Genomic DNA, 23,125 nt, shown 5'->3' with positions numbered 1-23,125 from the left:
TTTTTTTGTGTTGTTTTTTTTTTTTTTTTTTGCCAGATAATGTTAAACAATTTATTGAAATGTTCTTGTATAATACATTCTCTTTAATCATTCCATTCGTGTCCATTCTGTCCAAATACGTTTTGAGGCCACTATATATGAAAATGCGAATCAGAGTCTAGTGACGTTGTAAACAATTAGATTTGTCCTTTATCTGATAAGAAATATCATTAAGTTGTATGACTAATCAAAGTAATCAATTATTAAAGTTCTACCTAGTTAGCAGTTATTCCCAGCCTTTAAAGAACAGTTCAGCTACTTAGCAGCTATTAGTGGATTTAATGACTGATTTGTTGCTCTTACTCAGTCTGAAATCTCCCTGTGACAGGGAGACATAATAAATTGTGGCATGATAAATACAGATGGATAAATGACAATGTCATCATTGAGTCTTTGGCAGCCAGAAGGCATTCAGTTGGGTGAGTGTGTGTTCGCTTCAGTCTCCTCTATCCGGCTCAGACTCGCTTTGTCACAGTAACCCCTGAACTCTCTGTAACCTCTAAGCACACCATGAGATTGTCCTTAAAAAACACTGGGAGCCTTGTCTCACCACCCAGCTTGGCCATTAGGCCTTAATTGTATTTACTTAATATAATGTTCTAAAATGCATGCTCCCGCATTACGGGATCAGCAGAAAATGCAATGTGTAGACGGGGAATGGCAATCAAATTAGCTGTACTTGAACAGCGAGTATTGAGGATTTGATGAGAACACAGTCTTCCTTCCTGTGGCATTCCTCCGCCCGGATGCCCCTCTCTGGCCCTTTTTACGGCTGACAGCTGGAGCGAAGGGATTTGCTTAACCTTGGCGTTGGCTGGAGGATTGTTTGAGAACAACATCTGATCTTGAATGTCAGACTCGATGAGGGGAATTTGCGTCAGGGCGTGAAGAGGGTGACTGAAGGGTGAGCTCAGGTGTGTCTTTATTTAAGACTTTTTATTTATGGAGGAGAACGGCGCCGTGAATATGACCTGCAGGGAGCGAAATCTATCACCAAACAAGAAGTGTCCACAGCGTACCTGAAAAATATCACACGTGGATCTCAGTTCTAATGAAGGATGATCATTAGACGTCTTTTTATTACTGAAATTGTTAGCTTATTCAGCCAAGAAGAATAGCTTATTAAATTGTATGCTTTTCGGCCAATAAAAACCCACTTTAGAATATAACACACTGTCACAACTGTGGAAGGCCAAACTGTGGAAGCTCATGTCAGCGAAAGAAAGGAAGAAAAAAAAGAAAGAAGATAATTGTAAGGTATTTTTTTGTAATTGCGACTTTTTCCTTGTAATTGCAGCGATTTCTCACAATTGCTACCTCATATCTCACAGTTTTGACTTTTTAGAATTGCAAATGTATTTCTCATAATTGTGATTTTATCACAGTTGCAACTTTTTATCGGAATTGCAACAATTTCTCTCAGTTGCTACCTCATATCTCTTAATTGCGACTTACCCTCTAAATTTCAACTTTATTTTCTCATAATTGCTACTTTATATCTCACAGTTGCAACGACTTCTTGGAATTGCAACAATTTCACATAATTGATAACATCATACTTGCGACTTTTTATCAGAATTTATTTATTTCTCACAATTGCTGCTTATCTCATTTGCGTATTTTCCTCGGAATTGCAACTTTATTTCTCATAATTGCTACTTCATATCTCACAGTTGTGACTTTTCCTTGGAATTGCAACTTTTTCTCACAATTGCTACTTATCTCAGTTTCGCGACTTACTCTGAATTGAGAACTATTTCTCGCAATTGAAATTTACAAGTACAATTACAGGAAACTGCAGTTATGAGAGATATTCACAGTTACCCGAAAGTCACAATTACAGGAAACCATTGCACAAAAAACCTTAGATTTTCTTTAATAACTTTCTTGTTTTTCATTTTTCATAATTGTGACTTAATATCTCATAATGAGACTTTTTCTGATTTTAAACTCACAATTACCACACTATTTTCTTTTGCTCTGAGGAAGAAATTAGTGTTGTGCTATGTTTTATGGTGCTTAGACAGGCAACATGGGTTTGAGTCCTTCGTGCATCTTTTCCTGATTCTGTTCACCCAACATTTTATGTTCTCTCTCGACAATCCCAGTCAATTAAAGTGGAAAATTTGACATTTGACCTCCAAATTCTGACAACTGTACAAAACAACAGAGTTGGATTAAACAAACTGGACAATCCGCTGTTAGTATTCATCCTTTATTTTCGTTCCCAATCCCACGTCCTCCCATAAACACACTCACACACTGGCTTTGTCAGATTGAGCCCATAAGGTTGCTATGCTAATGTGTTATTCTGTTCACTCCAGAATGTTCAATAATTCAGAAGACAGGTTTGCTTGGTATTCTGCTGCACCACCTTTACTGTGTGTGTGTGTGTGTGTGTGTGTGTGTGTGTGTGTGTGTGTGTGTGTGAGAGAGAGAGAGAGAGAGAGAGAATACAATGGAGGCCTCAATGTTTTACTGTGTGTCAGCATGTGATAAGCTAGGTCAGTTGATTAAGTTAGCCTAGCGATGAGGCCTCAGATGGGAAAGCTTTGTGGCTTGAGGATTGGGATCCATATTGTACACAACCAACCACCGATTGTGTGGGAGTTTTCCAGTACAACACGGTGGAGAATTGTGACTACATTTCCATTATCCTCTGTCTGTCTTTCTCACTCGGTTTCTCTCAAACTTTTGAGATTTTTGTTGCATAAGGCACTGAAAAACCCAAAGTCCCCTGCACAAAAAGACATTGAGATGTCAGTAGCATGTAAAAAAAATATATATATATATATTGTGTTCAAATGGACCTGTTTTTGCATACTGAAGCCTTAGGTAGGACCCTATGATTTCTGCAATGCTCTTCACTACAGCCCGCCAAAATAAGAGTTTGCTTTAACTTGAAGTACTAAATAGAGTACTATTGTACCGTGGGATGTACCTCTGTGTATTGTTGTTATTATTAAAACTGTATTTAAGGAATAATCACACATTTTTCTTCCATGTTTTTTCATTTTAACAGTAAATCTATATTGCTTAACCCTTTGTTTACCAAAAATGAAAGATTTGATTAAAAGATTAATTAAGGGCAAAAATTTAAATTTGAAACATGTAATTTGATTTCAATTAAAAACACTTTGGGGAAAAAGAATTTGGGGAAAAAATACAACTAATTTCATAGGGTCCTACTTAAGGATGGATTTAAACAACAGGGATCATTCTGATGGTCTCTTATTAACATTCGTCCCATGGCCTAGTGGTCTGTCACATTGAGCTATGAAGCGCATGCAGGCCTTGCAGGTTCGAATCTGCCTCGTTTCCCCATCAAAAACTGACAAAAAAAAATGACAATTCCACAGTCTATTGTTATTTATCATTAGATATGTTTGTTTTCATTTCCGTAAGTGAATTTCTAGTTAATATTGTTTAAAATGAATGTTCGTTCAGTCTCAGCAATTATACTTGCATTCACATTGTGTGTATTTTATTTCTGTGTGTGTAGCTGCCATAATACTAAAAATACTAAGTCTACCTAAGCTTTTTGTGTGTGTGTGTGTGTGTGTGTGTCCCTCTAAATGCTGATGTCATGTTCTGCCCACTCTTACATCCGCTTCCTGCCTCAGTGACAAACAAGGCTCAGCTATCCCAGCATGCCATGCATTCTCCTTTTTTCTTTTTCTGCCCTATTTTTTTCCTTTCCTCCTTTTTTGAAAAGACTCCTCAAAGACTCAGAACCTCCCACTGGAAAGGAGAGAGCAACACACACACTCACACACACACACACGCGCGCACACAGGGCTCAGGAGGTTGTTTGGTTTGTTAGTTACTCTTGTACCCAGGGGCTGTTTGCCTAGTAATTTATCTCAGATGTGAAGGATTCAGAATCATGCTTGGCTGAGCGAAATCCTCCTACCCTCTTGAACACAGCCTCCACGGCCAACAGTAGACCTCTCTCCTCTGCCCAGCCCAGCAGAGCCGTGCCCTCTTGGCCAGACTGTCACGGACCTCTGCCAGCTCCAGACCCACACCAACGCCGTTTAGCTTTCCTTTCTGCAGCTCTGATTTCTCACGTACTCTCACACGTGCTCTGTAGATAGTGAATACCAAAGCGCCCTCAACTTGGCAGTGTCTGCTGGGAAATGGTTGACAGCTTGTTAGTGGATTTTAAAAGTTGTCGGGTCTTTCAGTGCCACAGATTGACCGTCCCCGCTGTAGTCTGCCCCCTGTTGACAGGATTTTGTTCAAGACATCAGAAAACAAGATATTAGATGTTAAATGAAGACATTTCATCAATTGATCAACTTGTTCCAAAGAAACAGCTTGTTTTCATCCGAATAACTTTCTCCACTTCTAAAGCTATTTTCCTTTTCCGCTGACTTGCGGGATCTCTTATTTTACACTCTCTCACCCAAACACACGTCATAATTTTTTTTATCATCCATTTATGTCCTGACTAATAAAGTCAAGATCTACCCTCCTTTTTTTTTTCTTTTATTGAATTTTCTTGCATTCGAAAGCATGTCATTAAGTCTTAATTAATGCATTTGTGACTTTAAAGGTATAGTGTGTAATTACTTATCTGGTACAATATTGGCCAATATTGTGTAATTGTTGCGCACTCATTGTTTTTACATTTAAAGTCCCCATGAAATCAAAATTAAAGTTTTTTTTTGGGTGTTCGTATCAATATGTTAGTCTTAAGGTTATCTATAAGGCAGTGTGCTCCAAAACGGTGACAAAATTCGCATTTAGAAGATATAAGCATTCAAAGCTTGCAGTTCATCCCTTCCGCCAAAACGGATCAACGATTTGTTTTTTTACGTCACATCGTACTTCATCTTCTCATCAAATCTTCTGACCAATCAAATGCTCTCTAGAATCCGAAGCGCCCGCCCCCTGCACTATAAATATATTTGTTATATTTATTTTGAAAAGGGGGCGGGGCTGCTCGATGTCCCGCCCTCTCTTCCTGTTTCAGTTGAAATTACGTCACCACATAGAATAATGCTGCACGTTTCAAGTCACTTCAGGGGACCTTTAAATGACCTTTGTTGTCATTGAGTGAACTAGAGCAGTGGTTCTCAACTTTTTTTATTTTTTGAAACTCATGATTTTTCAAGTTGTTCAGGATTTACTGGATAAGGCTTGCAGCTTCTACCAAATAAAGTCATTTAAAGCTGACATAATGAGAAAAATGTATATTGATATTGTATGCCCGTGGATTTTTAAGATTGAGTTAATGTATGACTTTTCCAGGTATAAAAATCACACTTTTAAAATGAGGCTACCTCATATAATCAGGTTTTTTCAAGACTGTGGGAATCCTGGTTGTTGAAAGCTGCTGTTGAGGTGGAGAATTAAATCATTTTAAATGATCTGTTACAGTGATACACTGAACCACTGTTAAATACAATCTTTAGCAGATTTCAAAATTAAGATCCATTTGTTCATACAATGTTGCCTAAATTAAACTAATTTTATTTCTAATTGGTTGTATTTTTTCTACAATATTTTGGATATTAAAACCAACCTTTTTTTTTGTGGTTTTAGGTTATGAAATAATAATATAATAAATAATTATCCATTTCAATATTGAGGTTCCTTAGTGTTAGGTTTTTTTTTTTTTTAGGAAAACAATGAAAAATAGCTTGCTTGATTATCTCTCCATATTACTCTGGTATATCAGTATTGTAACATTTTAAACATTTAGTAACTTTTAAAATAAACAACCAACGTAGTTTTTCTACACAACACCAAACCATTGTACCATTTTGACCATATTCAATGTTAATCTTTGCCACCACAGTGTCATGGAGGTTGTCAATAAAGGTTGAGATGGTCTATATTTTCTTTCCTCACCTTATAAAGTGGTTCTGCTCACACCCAAACTCCAGAATCACATCGCTGTGGTTTCAGCAATGTTTTCAGGGTGATGAAATATTGATGCAATCATTCCTCAGTCCTACAGATGTGCTGCCCGAACCACAACATCACTCGCTCACTTTTGCTAAAAAACAGACAAATGTGAACTAGTTTGTGCAACTTCAGTCATTCATGGAGATTCGGGTTTCATTACACTAAACGAATGTCATAATGACATGCTCTACGTGTGCATCGTGCACTACTGATGTGTAATGCGCTGTGATTGTAGTGAAGGAGATGCTGTTTACACAGGGCTTTGGTGTGGCATTGGGTGTGAGGCTGAGCTCTCCCAGCATTCCTTGGTGCACGGCCAGATTGTTTCATGCTTGTCACACATGCATATAGATATATCTCCTCATATACTGTATATCCTCTCATACATAAGCAAACTTTGGACTCTTTTTACCCAAGAACCATTGTGGATTTACATCTGACACTCTTAATCTGCTAAACACATAAATGCAAATTCACAGCACGACTAATTAAGTTAAAACAATGGCAAGTGTCTTTCAAGTATTTCTCAATTAAGTCACGTTAAGTATCATTGCTTCAGATTCTCAATTATTCAAGACAAGTAAACAAGTCGGTAGTAAAATGAAGAGCAAATAAACTCATTACAAGCTATAAAGCAAATAGCCTAAAAACAAAAAGAACAAAGATGCTAATTGAGTAAACAGTGCTTTATGGGTAACTAGCTTGAGTCATTAATTTATAACGCATACATTTATATGTAAAAAAGACAAAACTAATCAAATGTAAAACGGAGTACAAGAGTGGGATGCAGGAGGTTAAAATCCGTAGGGGAATTGATGATAATATATAATAATTTATAAGTTGTTAAAAACAAACACACTGTGAGCTATAAGGGTTGTTAGTTGACTGCGTGTGCTTTTTTTTTTTAAACCATCAGCCCACATTATTAAATACTTGATTATTATTAATAACTGCGTTTAACAGCTGAATTTTTGGTAGAAAAACTACATTTCCCATGATTTAGCAAAGAAATTTTGCTAAACACACACACACACACAAACACGCACACACACAAACACACACACATATATAAGGAGTTCATTTGCAAAAACCGTAAATTCAGAAATCAGTTGACTGCGTGTGCTTTTTTTTTAAAACCATCAGCCCACATTATTAAATACTTGATTATTATTAATAACTGCGTTTAACAGCTGAATTTTTGGTAGAAAAACTACATTTCCCATGATTTAGCAGAGAAAGTTTGCTAAACACACACACACACACACACACACACACAAACACGCACACACACAAACACACACACATATATAAGGAGTTCATTTGCAAAAACCGTAAATTCAGAAATCACTTTTTTTTATTTTTTTTTTATTGTGCATTCCAAGTAATATCAAACTGCAGTTGGGTTGTTTTGATTAAGTAATAATAACTTAAACAAATACAGGTAATATACAAAATTAAAGTTCATTGAAAGAATGTTTTTTTTTTTGTTTGTTTTTTACATATTAAGAGTTTGTTTTATAGCAAAAGCAGATAGCTCCACATTTCATGTTTTAGAGTTTAAAAAAACACTCGTTTAATCTTTGTAATCTCCTCAGATGACAATGAAGATGCCTGACAAACGTTGTTGTTGTTGTGATCATAAACTGTATGGATGTGATTACACGCAATACATGGAGCTTTTCCCTCACCATTGTAACGCGCTGCTTTAGCAAGGTTCCGTGAAAACGTTTCAGCTTTCCTTTTTCACCCCTGAAGATATCACAGGTTCATCAAGTTCGTCGAAATTATCCATCCTCGATCACTTCGGCTTTGACGAAACTCCTCTCAGCTAGCACGTCTTTTCAAAGTGAAAGTAGCCTTGTCACCTGACCTGAATACAGCACGCTGATTCGCTAAAATGGACTTATCGGCTTCTGTTCAAAAACAACAAGGGCACTTGTCGACTTCTGCAGTAAAACGTGAACTCGCGATGCCTTGAAAATGGGCACAACTGGCTTTTTTGACAAAACGTGTTTAGGGTTGAGATTGCGCTATATGTGGAGAATACAATTTTTTAAAGTGGCGTTTATCGGTTTTTGCAAATTAATTCTTCATATATAGGCAGGTAGGCTTTTATTTTTATTTTTTTTTGATTGGGAGAAAAACAAGATGGCTGGAAAAGTGGACAGGCACTGTTGCACTCTATAAAATTACTGACTTAAGGCCCGTTCACACCAAGCACGATAACTATAAAGATAACGATATATTTCTAAAAATCATTCTCAATATTAAAGAATAGCATAGTTCACACCACAACTATAACGATAACGATACAGAGGAACGATATCGTTGTGATCACTTTCAAAACGATTTTTTTCCAGCTGATGAACGATAAAACACTGACAGCCAATCAGAATCCATCCTGCTGTAACGAGCTCAAGAATTTAAAGCGGCAGACGCACGTGCGCTTAGAATAAACAGACGATGATGTGGACGCTAATATAGTTATCTTTATAGTTATTGTTCTTGGTGTGAACGGGGCTTTAGTCTTGAATTATTGTATTACTTGCTATAATTATTCCCATTTCAAGCTGTGCAACTCACTATCACTACGTGTAAGCAATTGTAATGCTTACACTATCAAACAAAACTCTTAAAAAGGGTTCATTTTGATTCCTAGTCATTATAAAGAGTCTTGACCTGACTCTCTCTCTCTCTCGTGGTAGGCTTTTATTTTTAATTTTTTTTGATTGGGAGAAAAACAAGATGGCTGGAAAAGTGGACAGGCACTGAAAAAAAAAATTACTGACTTAAGGCCCGTTCACACCAAGCACGATAACTATAAAGATAACGATATATTTCTAAAAATCATTCTCAATATTAAAGAATAGCATAGTTCACACCACAACTATAACGATAACGATACAGAGGAACGATATCGTTGTGATCACTTTCAAAACGATTTTTTTCCAGCTGATGAACGATAAAACACTGACAGCCAATCAGAATCCATCCTGCTGTAACGAGCTCAAGAATTTAAAGCGGCAGACGCACGTGCGCTTAGAATAAACAGACGATGATGTGGACGCTAATATAGTTATCTTTATAGTTATTGTTCTTGGTGTGAACGGGGCTTTAGTCTTGAATTATTGTATTACTTGCTATAATTATTCCCATTTCAAGCTGTGCAACTCACTATCACTACGTGTAAGCAATTGTAATGCTTACACTATCAAACAAAACTCTTAAAAAGGGTTCATTTTGATTCCTAGTCATTATAAAGAGTCTTGACCTGACTCTCTCTCTCTCTCGTTCTCTCTTTCAGTCTAATAAGGTCCCGGTGGTCCAGCATGCTCACATGCACCCCCTGACCCCCCTCATCACCTACAGCAGTGAACACTTTTCTCCAGGAACTCCTCCGGCCCACCTCTCGCCAGAAATCCTGGACCCGAAGACAGGTATTATACACTCTACTTAGTTTTAACTGGACATTTTGTCTTTCGTCATGTGACTGACTGACTGACTGTGTTCCTCTGGTTCAGGTATTCCTCGGACCCCCCACCCCTCAGAGCTGTCCCCCTACTACCCCCTGTCCCCTGGGGCTGTGGGGCAGATCCCTCACCCCTTAGGGTGGCTCATCCCACAGTGAGTATCCCAAAGGTTCATTGATACAACCCACACAGCCTGATTCATACTGATTCACTCTGATTCACCTTCTCTCTCTGTGTGCATCTCAGGCAGGGTCAACCCATGTATCCCATCACTGCCGGGGGTTTCCGTCACCCTTACCCAGCTCTTGCCATGAACGCTTCCATGTCCAGGTGAGTTGTGTGTGGCTTACGGATGCGTTCTCCCATACTGTGTCATGTTTTGCACTACACTTTTACACACCACATTGACTCTTTTCACAGAGTGAAGTATTTCCATTTAAATTTTGCAGGATAAAATTAGCAAAGGTTATTTAAAGGTTAAAAGTCTTTTGATGAAATGGAAGTAGTGACAGATCGTTTATTCTCTATTGTGACGTACATCCAAGTGTAGCGAATTATCAAAAACAATGGTTTTGATTTAGTTGTATGCATCCAGTTGTTGATTGGATTTGAGATTCTGGGGGCTTCATACAAAAACAGAGGTCTATGAAGTAAGCTGGCTGGACAAAATTGTCAGTTATATTGCACGGTCCAAAAAGTAAGTGCAGTTGAATTGTTCACAGTAAGACTAATAACATGGGTTTAGAAAATAGATAGGGCGAGTTGTCATTTCATTGTTCACAAACTAAAACCAAACAGACAGTCAACATAGCAAGTACATTTAATTCATTAATATTAGTACTTATTTGTGTAATTACACTGTAACAATGTCACCTTAAAACAGAGTTCCGTTTAATTTTCATTTGCTAGTTTGTTGAAAGCATCTGTAGTCTTTTTTTAAAGTTTTGTGAGAAATGCAGTATGCATAATCCATTTTTCTCATTTTGGTCAACAGGGATTTTTCTTTTAACATTTACTGTGGTCTTTACACTACAATTTCCTAACCAAGAAACAGGCTTGGAAGAGTCTGTTTGGAGTTTATTTCACAATCATACACGCTCAAGATGAAACTGATCTGAATTGCTCTTGATTTAGTGGTAGCACTGGATTAAAATAAGAACGATCTGTACTGAGCTTCTCTTGTTGTGTGTGTGAGGGATTCCTGAATTATTCATAGAGAGTTCATAGTGATCAATAGTCCGTCCTCCTCCAGACCTTTACAACCGTTGTCAGTACAAGCGAGTTTCTCCATTAGCATTTGTGTGATACAGAAGGACTACACTTTCTGGAGCTGCTTTGAGAATAGACCTATTTAGTATGTTTGATTCAATCCCTCCTTCCATTTGGTCCTGAATTGAAAAGAAATATTTACTTTTACAGTAAAGACAGCCCATTTGATTTAACATTACTGAACTTTCTCAAGCAAAAAAGATCCATTGTATGTTGCCAATAGTGTAGAAATGCGGCTCACACAGAAATCGCTTCTCACACAAAATTCCCAATTGCATGGATTCCTACTGAAATTGATTTTCCTTACAAAAACTAGCTGAACAACGGTAAATGTGAAATTCATATTTTCACTCTAAATTTTCCTTTTGAGGTGAGACTGCTTTTCTAAGTGGTCTGCAGAACATCATGTGGAAACTTCACATGCAGTTAATGAAGTTTATTCCTGGTATACTTGTGCCGATGTCAGCCGAAATTAAGAGGGTTTTATTTTTCTTTTAATAAAAGAGTCAAAGAGGAAGGGGGGAAACATTGGTCACTTTTTCTGGTTCTAGCTGATGACAGGCCTTAATTGATCGTTCACCTCACTAGAAGCTCTAGGCACTGGGATCAGAACCGTGTCCCATTCAGCCGGTTGTAGGAAGTGGTTTCCATGGAATTTGGTCTGGAGTGTTGCGCTTTTTTGCGTTAACAGTAGCCACACACTTCACCTGTAACAGGAGTGAATAAAGGAGCTTTTCAGCGGGTACTTTATTTAGGCCAAATATGACATACGAATAGAAATAGGAGTGTGCTTTTGTCTAGACACAGCATAGTTCACCCCAAAAGATGCGCTTTTTTGCGTTAACAGTAGCCACACACTTCACCTGTAACAGGAGTGAATAAAGGAGCTTTTCAGCGGGTACTTTATTTAGGCCAAATATGACATACGAATAGAAATAGGAGTGTGCTTTTGTCTAGACACAGCATAGTTCACCCCAAAAGTGTCTTCGACAATTCTGTCATCATGTACTCACCCTCAAGTGGTTTCAAACCTGTACGAGTTTCTTACTTCTGTTGAACACAAGAGAAGATATTTTGATGAATGTTGGTCACCAAACAGTTTCTGGTCCCCATTGACTTCCATTTTTTCCATACTATGGAAATCAGTGGATACCAGCAAAGGTTAGGTTACCAACATTCATCAAAATATCTTATGTGCCATAGAAGAAAGAAATGTATACAGGTTGAGGGTGAGTAAATGATTCATTTTTGGGTGAACTACCGCTTTAAGACCTATCATTAAGTTTTTGAGTATTATTATGGGATGTTTTAGATATTTTGAGATGTTGAAGGGTTAAAGGTCAAGACGTGCAAGCTGAACAGGTGTGTAAATGTAGTCTGAGTGATGGTTTAGTGGTTTGCACACATTGGGCCTTGGTGCTCATGTAGGAAATACAGATTCAATTCTAGCCAAATCCAAAATCCTGTAAGATAGGATGGGGAAGATGTGCTTTCCTTTATTTCAGAAGGCAGTAATGCTTATTCACTGCTTTCTTCCTTTGCAGTTTGGTGTCCAGTCGCTTTTCTCCTCATATCGTTCCTCATCATCCTCACGGCCTTCATCAGACAGGTATCCCTCACCCAGCCATCGTCTCCCCGTCTATTAAACGAGAGCCCAATGGAGAATTCAGCCCAGCGGCTAATACGTAAGCACACACTCACACATACAACACACTTACCTCCTCTTTTTTTTTTTTCCTTATAGCTTTTTTGAAACTGACAAGTATCCTGTTTTATTACTAGCAGCTAATAGCATTAGCTGCACACTCACATCCAAATGAGTTTATCACTGTTTTGTCTACAAGCTCGCCATAATTATACACACACTCCTCTATATCCGTTTTTCTCACGGTCACTCCTTCACACACACACACACACACACACATCCAGTACATAGGCTGACCTACCTGTCGTGTGTGTTTGCAGAAAGTCTCCAGTCCCGACTAAGAAGGAGGAGGACAAGAAACCTCACATTAAGAAGCCCCTAAACGCCTTCATGCTCTATATGAAAGAGATGAGGGCCAAAGTGGTGGCCGAGTGCACACTGAAAGAAAGTGCCGCCATCAACCAGATCCTCGGCCGCAGGGTGAGTGAACAGTTTAGTCCTCGTATGAACACACATTTTGAGTGAACCAGTCACAAGGGGTCAGAAACAAATGCTGGGGTAAATGAGGGTCCAAAATCAGGATGTAGTCAAAAATACAAGTGATGTATAAACACTAATGTGTCCCACAACATCAGCATACTCGCCTATAAATCAACCATTGTGCTCTTGGTTCCTTAAATGATTCATTATTTCCTAACATATATATATATATATATATATAGTCAAATTTTTATATACACTACTGTTCAAAAGTTGATGTTTTTTAAAGAAATGAATGCTTTTATTCAACAAAGCTGCATGAAATTGACCAAAAATGACAGTAAATGCATTTATAATGTTACAAACGATTTATATTTCAAATAAATGTTGTTCTTTTGAACATTCTATTCAAAGAATACTGAAAAAAAAATGTATCACAGTTTCCACAAAAATATGCAGCACAACTGATTGACAACATTGATAATAATAAGAAATGTTTCTTGAGCAACAAATCAGAATGATTTCTGAAGGATCATGTGACACTGAAGACTGGCGTAATGATGCTGAAAATTCACAGGAATAAATGACATTTTACAATATATATTACAACAGAAAACTGGAATTTTAAATTGCAATAATATTTCACAATATTACTGTTTTTACTGTATTTTTGATCAAACAAATGCAGCCGCCTCATCTCTGACAAAACCTAAAACAAACGATAACTAAAATTAATGTAAGGGAAAGCAGAATGCCAACCTTGCCGCTGGCAGTGCCGCCTGCTACCCCGATGAGGAAAGGCTGCCTGACAACATGCTCATTTTCGGCTTGATTGTCCAACTTGCTGTCGCTGTCTCCTGCCATGCTGTCAGTGCGCGCACTGAGCTCTGTACTGCTTTTACCACCGCAAGCAGCGGCGCTCCTCCTCCCCCTTCCTTTCAATTGTGTCTAACCTTTTCCTTTGGAGCGTTTGTGTGCCTTGTTACATTTGTTAGTAGGAATTAGTAGAGCTCTCCACCTAGCTGACGACACATTTCCGTAGAGATAAAGTGTAGGGCCCGTTCACACCAAGCATGATAACTATAAAGATAACGATATAGTTCTAAAAATCGTTCTCAATATTAAAGAATAGCATAGTTCACACCACAACTATAACGATAACGATACAGAGGAACGATATCGTTGTGATCACTTTCAAAACGATTTTTTTCCAGCTGATGAACGATAAAACACTGACAGCCAATCAGAATCCATCCTGCTGTAACGAGCTCAAGAATTTAAAGCGGCAGACGCACGTGCGCTTAGAATAAACAGACGATGATGTGGACGCTAATATAGTTATCTTTATAGTTATCGTTCTTGGTGTGAACGGGGCTTGTCATTATAAAGAGTCTTGACCTGACTCTCTCTCTCTCTCGTTCTCTCTTTCAGTCTAATAAGGTCCCGGTGGTCCAGCATGCTCACATGCACCCCCTGACCCCCCTCATCACCTACAGCAGTGAACACTTTTCTCCAGGAACTCCTCCGGCCCACCTCTCGCCAGAAATCCTGGACCCGAAGACAGGTATTATACACTCTACTTAGTTTTAACTGGACATTTTGTCTTTCGTCATGTGACTGACTGACTGACTGTGTTCCTCTGGTTCAGGTATTCCTCGGACCCCCCACCCCTCAGAGCTGTCCCCCTACTACCCCCTGTCCCCTGGGGCTGTGGGGCAGATCCCTCACCCCTTAGGGTGGCTCATCCCACAGTGAGTATCCCAAAGGTTCATTGATACAACCCACACAGCCTGATTCATACTGATTCACTCTGATTCACCTTCTCTCTCTGTGTGCATCTCAGGCAGGGTCAACCCATGTATCCCATCACTGCCGGGGGTTTCCGTCACCCTTACCCAGCTCTTGCCATGAACGCTTCCATGTCCAGGTGAGTTGTGTGTGGCTTACGGATGCGTTCTCCCATACTGTGTCATGTTTTGCACTACACTTTTACACACCACATTGACTCTTTTCACAGAGTGAAGTATTTCCATTTAAATTTTGCAGGATAAAATTAGCAAAGGTTATTTAAAGGTTAAAAGTCTTTTGATGAAATGGAAGTAGTGACAGATCGTTTATTCTCTATTGTGACGTACATCCAAGTGTAGCGAATTATCAAAAACAATGGTTTTGATTTAGTTGTATGCATCAGTTGTTGATTGGATTTGAGATTCTGGGGGCTTCATACAAAAACAGAGGTCTATGAAGTAAGCTGGCTGGACAAAATTGTCAGTTATATTGCACGGTCCAAAAAGTAAGTGCAGTTGAATTGTTCACAGTAAGACTAATAACATGGGTTTAGAAAATAGATAGGGCGAGTTGTCATTTCATTGTTCACAAACTAAAACCAAACAGACAGTCAACATAGCAAGTACATTTAATTCATTAATATTAGTACTTATTTGTGTAATTACACTGTAACAATGTCACCTTAAAACAGAGTTCCGTTTAATTTTCATTTGCTAGTTTGTTGAAAGCATCTGTAGTCTTTTTTTAAAGTTTTGTGAGAAATGCAGTATGCATAATCCATCTAGACACAGCATAGTTCACCCCAAAAGTGTCTTCGACAATTCTGTCATCATGTACTCACCCTCAAGTGGTTTCAAACCTGTACGAGTTTCTTACTTCTGTTGAACACAAGAGAAGATATTTTGATGAATGTTGGTCACCAAACAGTTTCTGGTCCCCATTGACTTCCATTTTTTCCATACTATGGAAATCAGTGGATACCAGCAAAGGTTAGGTTACCAACATTCATCAAAATATCTTATGTGCCATAGAAGAAAGAAATGTATACAGGTTGAGGGTGAGTAAATGATTCATTTTTGGGTGAACTACCGCTTTAAGACCTATCATTAAGTTTTTGAGTATTATTATGGGATGTTTGAGATATTTTGAGATGTTGAAGGGTTAAAGGTCAAGACGTGCAAGCTGAACAGGTGTGTAAATGTAGTCTGAGTGATGGTTTAGTGGTTTGCACACATTGGGCCTTGGTGCTCATGTAGGAAATACAGATTCAATTCTAGCCAAATCCAAAATCCTGTAAGATAGGATGGGGAAGATGTGCTTTCCTTTATTTCAGAAGGCAGTAATGCTTATTCACTGCTTTCTTCCTTTGCAGTTTGGTGTCCAGTCGCTTTTCTCCTCATATCGTTCCTCATCATCCTCACGGCCTTCATCAGACAGGTATCCCTCACCCAGCCATCGTCTCCCCGTCTATTAAACGAGAGCCCAATGGAGAATTCAGCCCAGCGGCTAATACGTAAGCACACACTCACACATACAACACACTTACCTCCTCTTTTTTTTTTTAGAGTCAAAGAGGAAGGGGGGAAACATTGGTCACTTTTTCTGGTTCTAGCTGATGACAGGCCTTCATTGATCGTTCACCTCACTAGAAGCTCTAGGCACTGGGATCAGAACCGTGTCCCATTCAGCCGGTTGTAGGAAGTGGTTTCCATGGAATTTGGTCTGGAGTGTTGCGCTTTTTTGCGTTAACAGTAGCCACACACTTCACCTGTAACAGGAGTGAATAAAGGAGCTTTTCAGCGGGTACTTTATTTAGGCCAAATATGACATACGAATAGAAATAGGAGTGTGCTTTTGTCTAGACACAGCATAGTTCACCCCAAAAGATAAAAATTCTGTCATCATGTACTCACCCTCAAGTGGTTTCAAACCTGTACGAGTTTCTTACTTCTGTTGAACACAAGAGAAGATATTTTGATGAATGTTGGTCACCAAACAATTTCTGGTCCCCATTGACTTCCATTTTTTCCATACTATGGAAATCAGTGGATACCAGCAAAGGTTAGGTTACCAACATTCATCAAAATATCTTATGCGCCATAGAAGAAAGAAATGTATACAGGTTGAGGGTGAGTAAATGATTCATTTTTGGGTGAACTACCGCTTTAAGACCTATCATTAAGTTTTTGAGTATTATTATGGGATGTTTTAGATATTTTGAGATGTTGAAGGGTTAAAGGTCAAGACGTGCAAGCTGAACAGGTGTGTAAATGTAGTCTGAGTGATGGTTTAGTGGTTTGCACACATTGGACCTTGGTGCTCATGTAGGAAATACAGATTCAATTCTAGCCAAATCCAAAATCCTGTAAGATAGGATGGGGAAGATGTGCTTTCCTTTATTTCAGAAGGCAGTAATGCTTATTCACTGCTTTCTTCCTTTGCAGTTTGGTGTCCAGTCGCTTTTCTCCTCATATCGTTCCTCATCATCCTCACGGCCTTCATCAGACAGGTATCCCTCACCCAGCCATCGTCTCCCCGTCTATTAAACGAGAGCCCAATGGAGAATTCAGCCCAGCGGCTAATACGTAAGCACACACTCACACATACAACACACTTACCTCCTCTTTTTTTTTTTTCCTTATAGCTTTTTTGAAACTGACAAGTATCCTGTTTTATTACTAGCAGCTAATAGCATTAGCTGCACACTCACATCCAAATGAGTTTATCACTGTTTTGTCTACAAGCTCGCCATAATTATACACACACTCCTCTATATCCGTTTTTCTCACGGTCACTCCTTCACACACACACACACACACACACATCCAGTACATAGGCTGACCTACCTGTCGTGTGTGTTTGCAGAAAGTCTCCAGTCCCGACTAAGGAGGAGGACAAGAAACCTCACATTAAGAAGCCCCTAAACGCCTTCATGCTCTATATGAAAGAGATGAGGGCCAAAGTGGTGGCCGAGTGCACACTGAAAGAAAGTGCCGCCATCAACCAGATCCTCGGCCGCAGGGTGAGTGAACAGTTTAGTCCTCGTATGAACACACATTTTGAGTGAACCAGTCACAAGGGGTCAGAAACAAATGCTGGGGTAAATGAGGGTCCAAAATCAGGATGTAGTCAAAAATACAAGTGATGTATAAACACTAATGTGTCCCACAACATCAGCATACTCGCCTATAAATCAACCATTGTGCTCTTGGTTCCTTAAATGATTCATTATTTCCTAACATATATATATATATATAGTCAAATTTTTATATACACTACTGTTCAAAAGTTGATGTTTTTTAAAGAAATGAATGCTTTTATTCAACAAAGCTGCATGAAATTGACCAAAAATGACAGTAAATGCATTTATAATGTTACAAACGATTTATATTTCAAATAAATGTTGTTCTTTTGAACATTCTATTCAAAGAATACTGAAAAAAAAAATGTATCACAGTTTCCACAAAAATATGCAGCACAACTGATTGACAACATTGATAATAATAAGAAATGTTTCTTGAGCAACAAATCAGAATGATTTCTGAAGGATCATGTGACACTGAAGACTGGCGTAATGATGCTGAAAATTCACAGGAATAAATGACATTTTACAATATATATTACAACAGAAAACTGGAATTTTAAATTGCAATAATATTTCACAATATTACTGTTTTTACTGTATTTTTGATCAAACAAATGCAGCCTTGGTGAGCATAAGAGAGACTTTCAAAAACATTAGAATATCTTACCAACCCCAAACTTTTGAACATTAGTTTATAACTAACTATGCAATGCATGGGTGTGCGGTCACACTGGTATGTGCGTTGTGTAAATGCCGTGTGTGTGTGTGTGTGTGTGTGTGTGTGTGTGTGTGTGTGTGTGTGTGTGTTTGGCCTTTGGCTGACTGTGGTGTTTGTGTTTGCAGTGGCATTCTCTATCACGAGAGGAACAGGCCAAGTACTACGAGCTGTCCAGGAAAGAGAGGCAGCTGCACTCTCAACTCTACCCTGGCTGGTCCGCACGAGATAACTATGTGAGTCAGACATTTCATCACACGTGCACACACAGCCTTACACTCACTTTTGTACACGGTTAAATGGCACTTTCCATCAATACGGTACAGTTAGGTTTCACTTGCTGTTTTTGTAAAGCAATTGAGGAACAAATCCCAATTTTTTTTTGGTATAATGTTTGTTATACATCAAATATCTGTATACTTTTAACATATCTGTTATTCAATAGTTTTGTCCCTAACTACCTACCCTCTACTGAATGATAGCGTACTTGGTATATTCATAACTAGTGTTGTTTTAGTATCATTTAATATACTGTTGCAGGTTTTTTTATTTTTATATTTTCCATTTCATTTTGATTTTAATGTAGGATTTAGGATTTTTGTTGTTAATTCAGTAGCCTAATTGTTTTGTTTAGTACTTATGTTGCCATTTTTATTCATTTTATTAGGTATAGCTATTTTAGTACCAAATTAAATTGGAAATGTTTTTATTTCAGTTAATGTGTATTTTATTTCAAGTAACATATTTTTTTATGGTTTTAGTTTTAAAGTGCCCCTATTATGGGTAATGAAATTTTCATATTTTGGCTTTGGGAGTCCCCAACAACAGGTTGACATGCATGCTAGGTCAAAAAACACTTTCATTTATTTTTACCTTATTTGCTCAACGTCGATTCGTTTAACGATTCATTTTTCCAAAACCCTCCTTTGCGTGACGCTAATCTGCGGTGATTGGTCCGATTGGGTCTCATTTTCATTTAATCATGTCTGTAATGCCTGATAAAGCAGTGTTTGTGAGCGCAGTGCTGCTTTGTTTACAGCCGTTACTAGGAAAACCGCTATTTTTACCTTTCCAAAAAGCTGCACCTAGTGGCAAAGAATGAATTTGCATTTTCATTCAGACCAACAAGTGGGCGGGCAGTATGCTAATGTTTCATGGCTTGGGATTAATTTTCAAAACAACTCGTTTCAATGATTCAGAGTCGACTCTTTCTTTTGAGCGACAATAACTTTATACACCATGCACTCTCAGATTTAAAACTTTGCAGGATGTTTTCATTCACTTAGAGCTGTGTTATGCACTGCATGAAAGGTAATTTTCAAAAATCCATAATAGGGGCACTTTAAATCACAATAATAACACTGATTACAACCCCGTTACCCTGTTTTTATTGGCTGATAAATTGCCTATTTTATAAATGGTATAGTTAATTTGGATATTTATTTAATGTTCCTAACTAGAAAAAAAATCAGTGTTTCAAACTTTATTAAGGCTGGTATTTAGCAGAGTACCAAAACTAACAACCTTTAAGGTTTGACAACCTGAGGTTGATGCATCTAAAAGTTAACTACCTCGATTCACTGATCATTTGTTAAAGAATTTTAGGCCCAATTTTGAATCCTATTCATGGAAAGTGCCAAATGTTCTTTATATTATATAATTGCACTTCTTTGATGCTTTTGTCCACACAACTGTGTTATTATTTTTTGCTTCATTCTGTATTTATCGCTCTAACTCTATTTGCATCTCTCTCGCCCTCTGTATTTTTTTCTCTCTCTTTGTATTTTTTCTCTCCAGGGCAGGCGGAAGAAGAGGAAGAGAGATAATAAGACTGACTCAGCACCAGAGGGTGAGCGGGCACACACAGACACACTCGCACAGCCTTTTCTCTCTCGCCTTGTCCATTTCTAACCCCGCTCTCTCCTCCTTGCTAACATGCAGCTTATGAGGTCCAGTGCTAGCACAGGCAGGTACAGTATGTCTGCAGGCTTAGGGGCCGTTCACAAAGGATGTGTTCTGTTTTTTTTTCTTCTATTGTTTAATTATTTGTCTATATATACATGCGACAAATGGACGTCTTTGGCAGTTGCACCACGTCTTGCTATATTTTCATCATACTTCGCCATTAGCAATGAGAGGCCATGTCAGTTCAGTGAATCGGTGTCCGTTTTAAAACAATGGACCGATCTGATGAATGTGGGAGTGAGATATAAGCATACCAAGTGTTTATTGTGAGGGGTGTATGTTAGTGTGCCTTCTGTTCGATTCTGCCGTGCTCAGTTTAGCTATTTTTAAAGCACGAACGTGTCGTGTGTGAACGTCCTCTTAGACAGCCAGTGTCAGAACTGTAGAAGTCAGCTCACTCTTCATTGTGATCTCATCCACGACTACGTCCACCATTTGAGTACCGTGATGTCAATAAAATAACACAACACCATCTCCATTTTGTGTTCGGTATTGTATGGGTGAATCTCATTAAAAATGTCAAGAAGAGCATGTCTAGGTCATATTTCACCCCAAAATCAAATTATATTTTGCATAAAGATAATGAAGCAACATGACAATAATGTACATTTCCCACCAGATTCATATTAATGTAATGCCAAACAATGATATACTGCATCAAATCTAAAGAGACCAGTCTTGTGATTTTTGGCCAAACCCATTTGAAAGAAGAAAAAAAAAACATATCTCCTGACCACTAGGTGATGCTGTGCCGAAACTGTGCAGGTACCCTTAGGTCATAATTATTATAACACACACCAAGTTTGGTTTGAATACGCTAAAGTGTTGCGAAGATATAGCGTCACATACATTTCAACAATATTTTACCCCAACAAGCTAATGTAAACATCTCAATTGCATTGTCTGTAAATTTGCAACAAACAAATGTATAGTCAGCAGCTGAATATTTATTCAATGAAATCATAGCGTTTTGAAGTTTAATAGTCACATCGCAATTCTTGTCTTTCCGTCTCCAAATTTAAGACCTCCTGAAATCATAATTAAGACTTTCTTGTACCATTTAAGAGTTTTTATGGCCTTAAATGTGATACAATTAAATTGAAGACTTTTTAAGGACCCACGGAAACCGTAAGAACATAATTCAGTGCAAACATTTCTGTCATGAATTTGGCAAAAAAATAAATTTTACCTTTGAAATTTGAGGCAAGTGCAACTCTGGCGTTACCGGTGTATCTTTCATACTACTTTGTGAGCAGTGGAGTAATGGCGATTTAAATGAAAGGGATACTCCACCCCAAAATTAAAATTTTGTCATTAATCACTTACCCCCATGTCATTCCAAACCCGTAAAAACTTCGTTCGTCTTCGGAACACAATTTAAGATATTTTAGATGAAAACCGGGAGGCTTGTGACTGTCCCATAGACTGCCAAGTAACTTACACTGTCAAGGTCCAGAAAAGTATGAAAGACATCGTCAGAATAGTTCATCTGCCATCAGTGGTTCAATCTGAATTTTATGAAGCAACGAGAATACTTTTAGTACGCGAAGAAAACAAAAATAATGACTTTATTCAAAAATTCGTATCTGTGTCTCTTCACATCACCGTAGCACCATTTTGGAGAATATCCACTGAACGCAAGCAGCGTACGCTCTTCTGTGTCGGCCGTGACACAAGGATACGTTTTCTACGTGTATCTACGTTTTGATCTGAACGAAAACAGAGCATCCGTGTGGTGCGGCTGACACAGAAGAGCGTACGCTGCTTGCGTTCAGTGGATATTCTCCAAAATGGCGCTACGGTGATGTGAAGAGACACAGAGACGAATTGTTGAATAAAGTCATTATTTTCGGGGGGTTTCGCGTACGAAAAGTATTCTCGTCGCTTCATAAAATTCAGATTGAACCACTGATGGCAGATGGACTATTTTAGTACGAAAGTACGATTTTCATTGTCAGTTTTTCATTTATTTTTGCTAATGTTAGTGAATGTTCACATGCTCTTCCTGCTACGCTGAAATTAATACGGGGAGTGGCTGGAAACTATAGGGACCTCTCCTGGTTGGAGTTAGTATTAACATCATGAACTGAATGCAATCTTTCCGTGACTTACTTTTCCAACGTTTCAGAACTGATCATCCGAGTCTAATATGATCGAGCGGGCCATACTAAAAGATACTGCTCGGGCCGCCAGTTGCCCATCCCTGCCTTAAAATATTCAGATGCATTTCTCAATGAGAATTTGGTGGGAAAAAGTGCTTAATTGTCCCGAAAATATCTCAGTGGATCTAAAAAATAATACAAAGTGGCTCTAATAATAAGATAAAAAAAAACATTTCTTGATTTGTGATGAATTTTTAAAAAATCGCAATTGAGGTTTCTGTAAGTGTATCCCTGTTTCTGGTAAATGTGTTCTCATCTCTGCTGTTGTTTAACAAATGTGTTAACTCTGAACGGTTAGAAATCCTCACCATTCATATTGTGTGACTTCCGTCCTCTTTCAGATTTCTCGGCACGGAATAAGAAGCCGTGTGTGCAGTACCTCCCTCAGGAGAAGATGATTGACAGCCCGGCCTCCTCTCACGGCAGCATGCTGGACTCTCCAGCCACGCCCTCTGCAGCCCTGGCCTCGCCCGCCGCTCCCGCCCCCACTCACTCTGAGCAAGCCCAGCCGCTGTCACTCACCACCAAACCCGACCGCCACCATCACTTCCCTCTGCTCTCCAAACCCTCCTCCTCATCATCTTCATCATC

The 23,125-nt window shown here is 38.5% G+C and overlaps 1 protein-coding gene across 1 annotated transcript in view; it reads left to right on the top strand.

Annotated features, from left to right (window-relative positions):
• LOC107563849 (transcription factor 7-like 1-B) overlaps nt 1-23,125 on the top strand; it is a 53,706-nt gene that overhangs the window by 12,009 nt on the left and 18,572 nt on the right. Inside the window, exons 3-10 of the mRNA XM_016248817.1 lie at nt 9,260-9,392; nt 9,477-9,579; nt 9,672-9,755; nt 12,239-12,379; nt 12,660-12,819; nt 18,536-18,643; nt 20,205-20,256; nt 22,876-23,125. Coding sequence (XP_016104303.1) covers nt 9,260-9,392; nt 9,477-9,579; nt 9,672-9,755; nt 12,239-12,379; nt 12,660-12,819; nt 18,536-18,643; nt 20,205-20,256; nt 22,876-23,125 — 1,031 coding nt within the window. The remainder of the gene's footprint in view (nt 1-9,259; nt 9,393-9,476; nt 9,580-9,671; nt 9,756-12,238; nt 12,380-12,659; nt 12,820-18,535; nt 18,644-20,204; nt 20,257-22,875) is intronic.

Source organism: Sinocyclocheilus grahami, unplaced genomic scaffold (assembly GCF_001515645.1).
Source record: "Sinocyclocheilus grahami isolate Dianchi unplaced genomic scaffold, SAMN03320097.WGS_v1.1 scaffold892.1, whole genome shotgun sequence".
NCBI classification, from domain to species: domain Eukaryota; kingdom Metazoa; phylum Chordata; class Actinopteri; order Cypriniformes; family Cyprinidae; genus Sinocyclocheilus; species Sinocyclocheilus grahami.
Note: the sequence above shows the minus strand (reverse complement) of the source record. Positions and strands in the feature narration are given on the sequence as shown.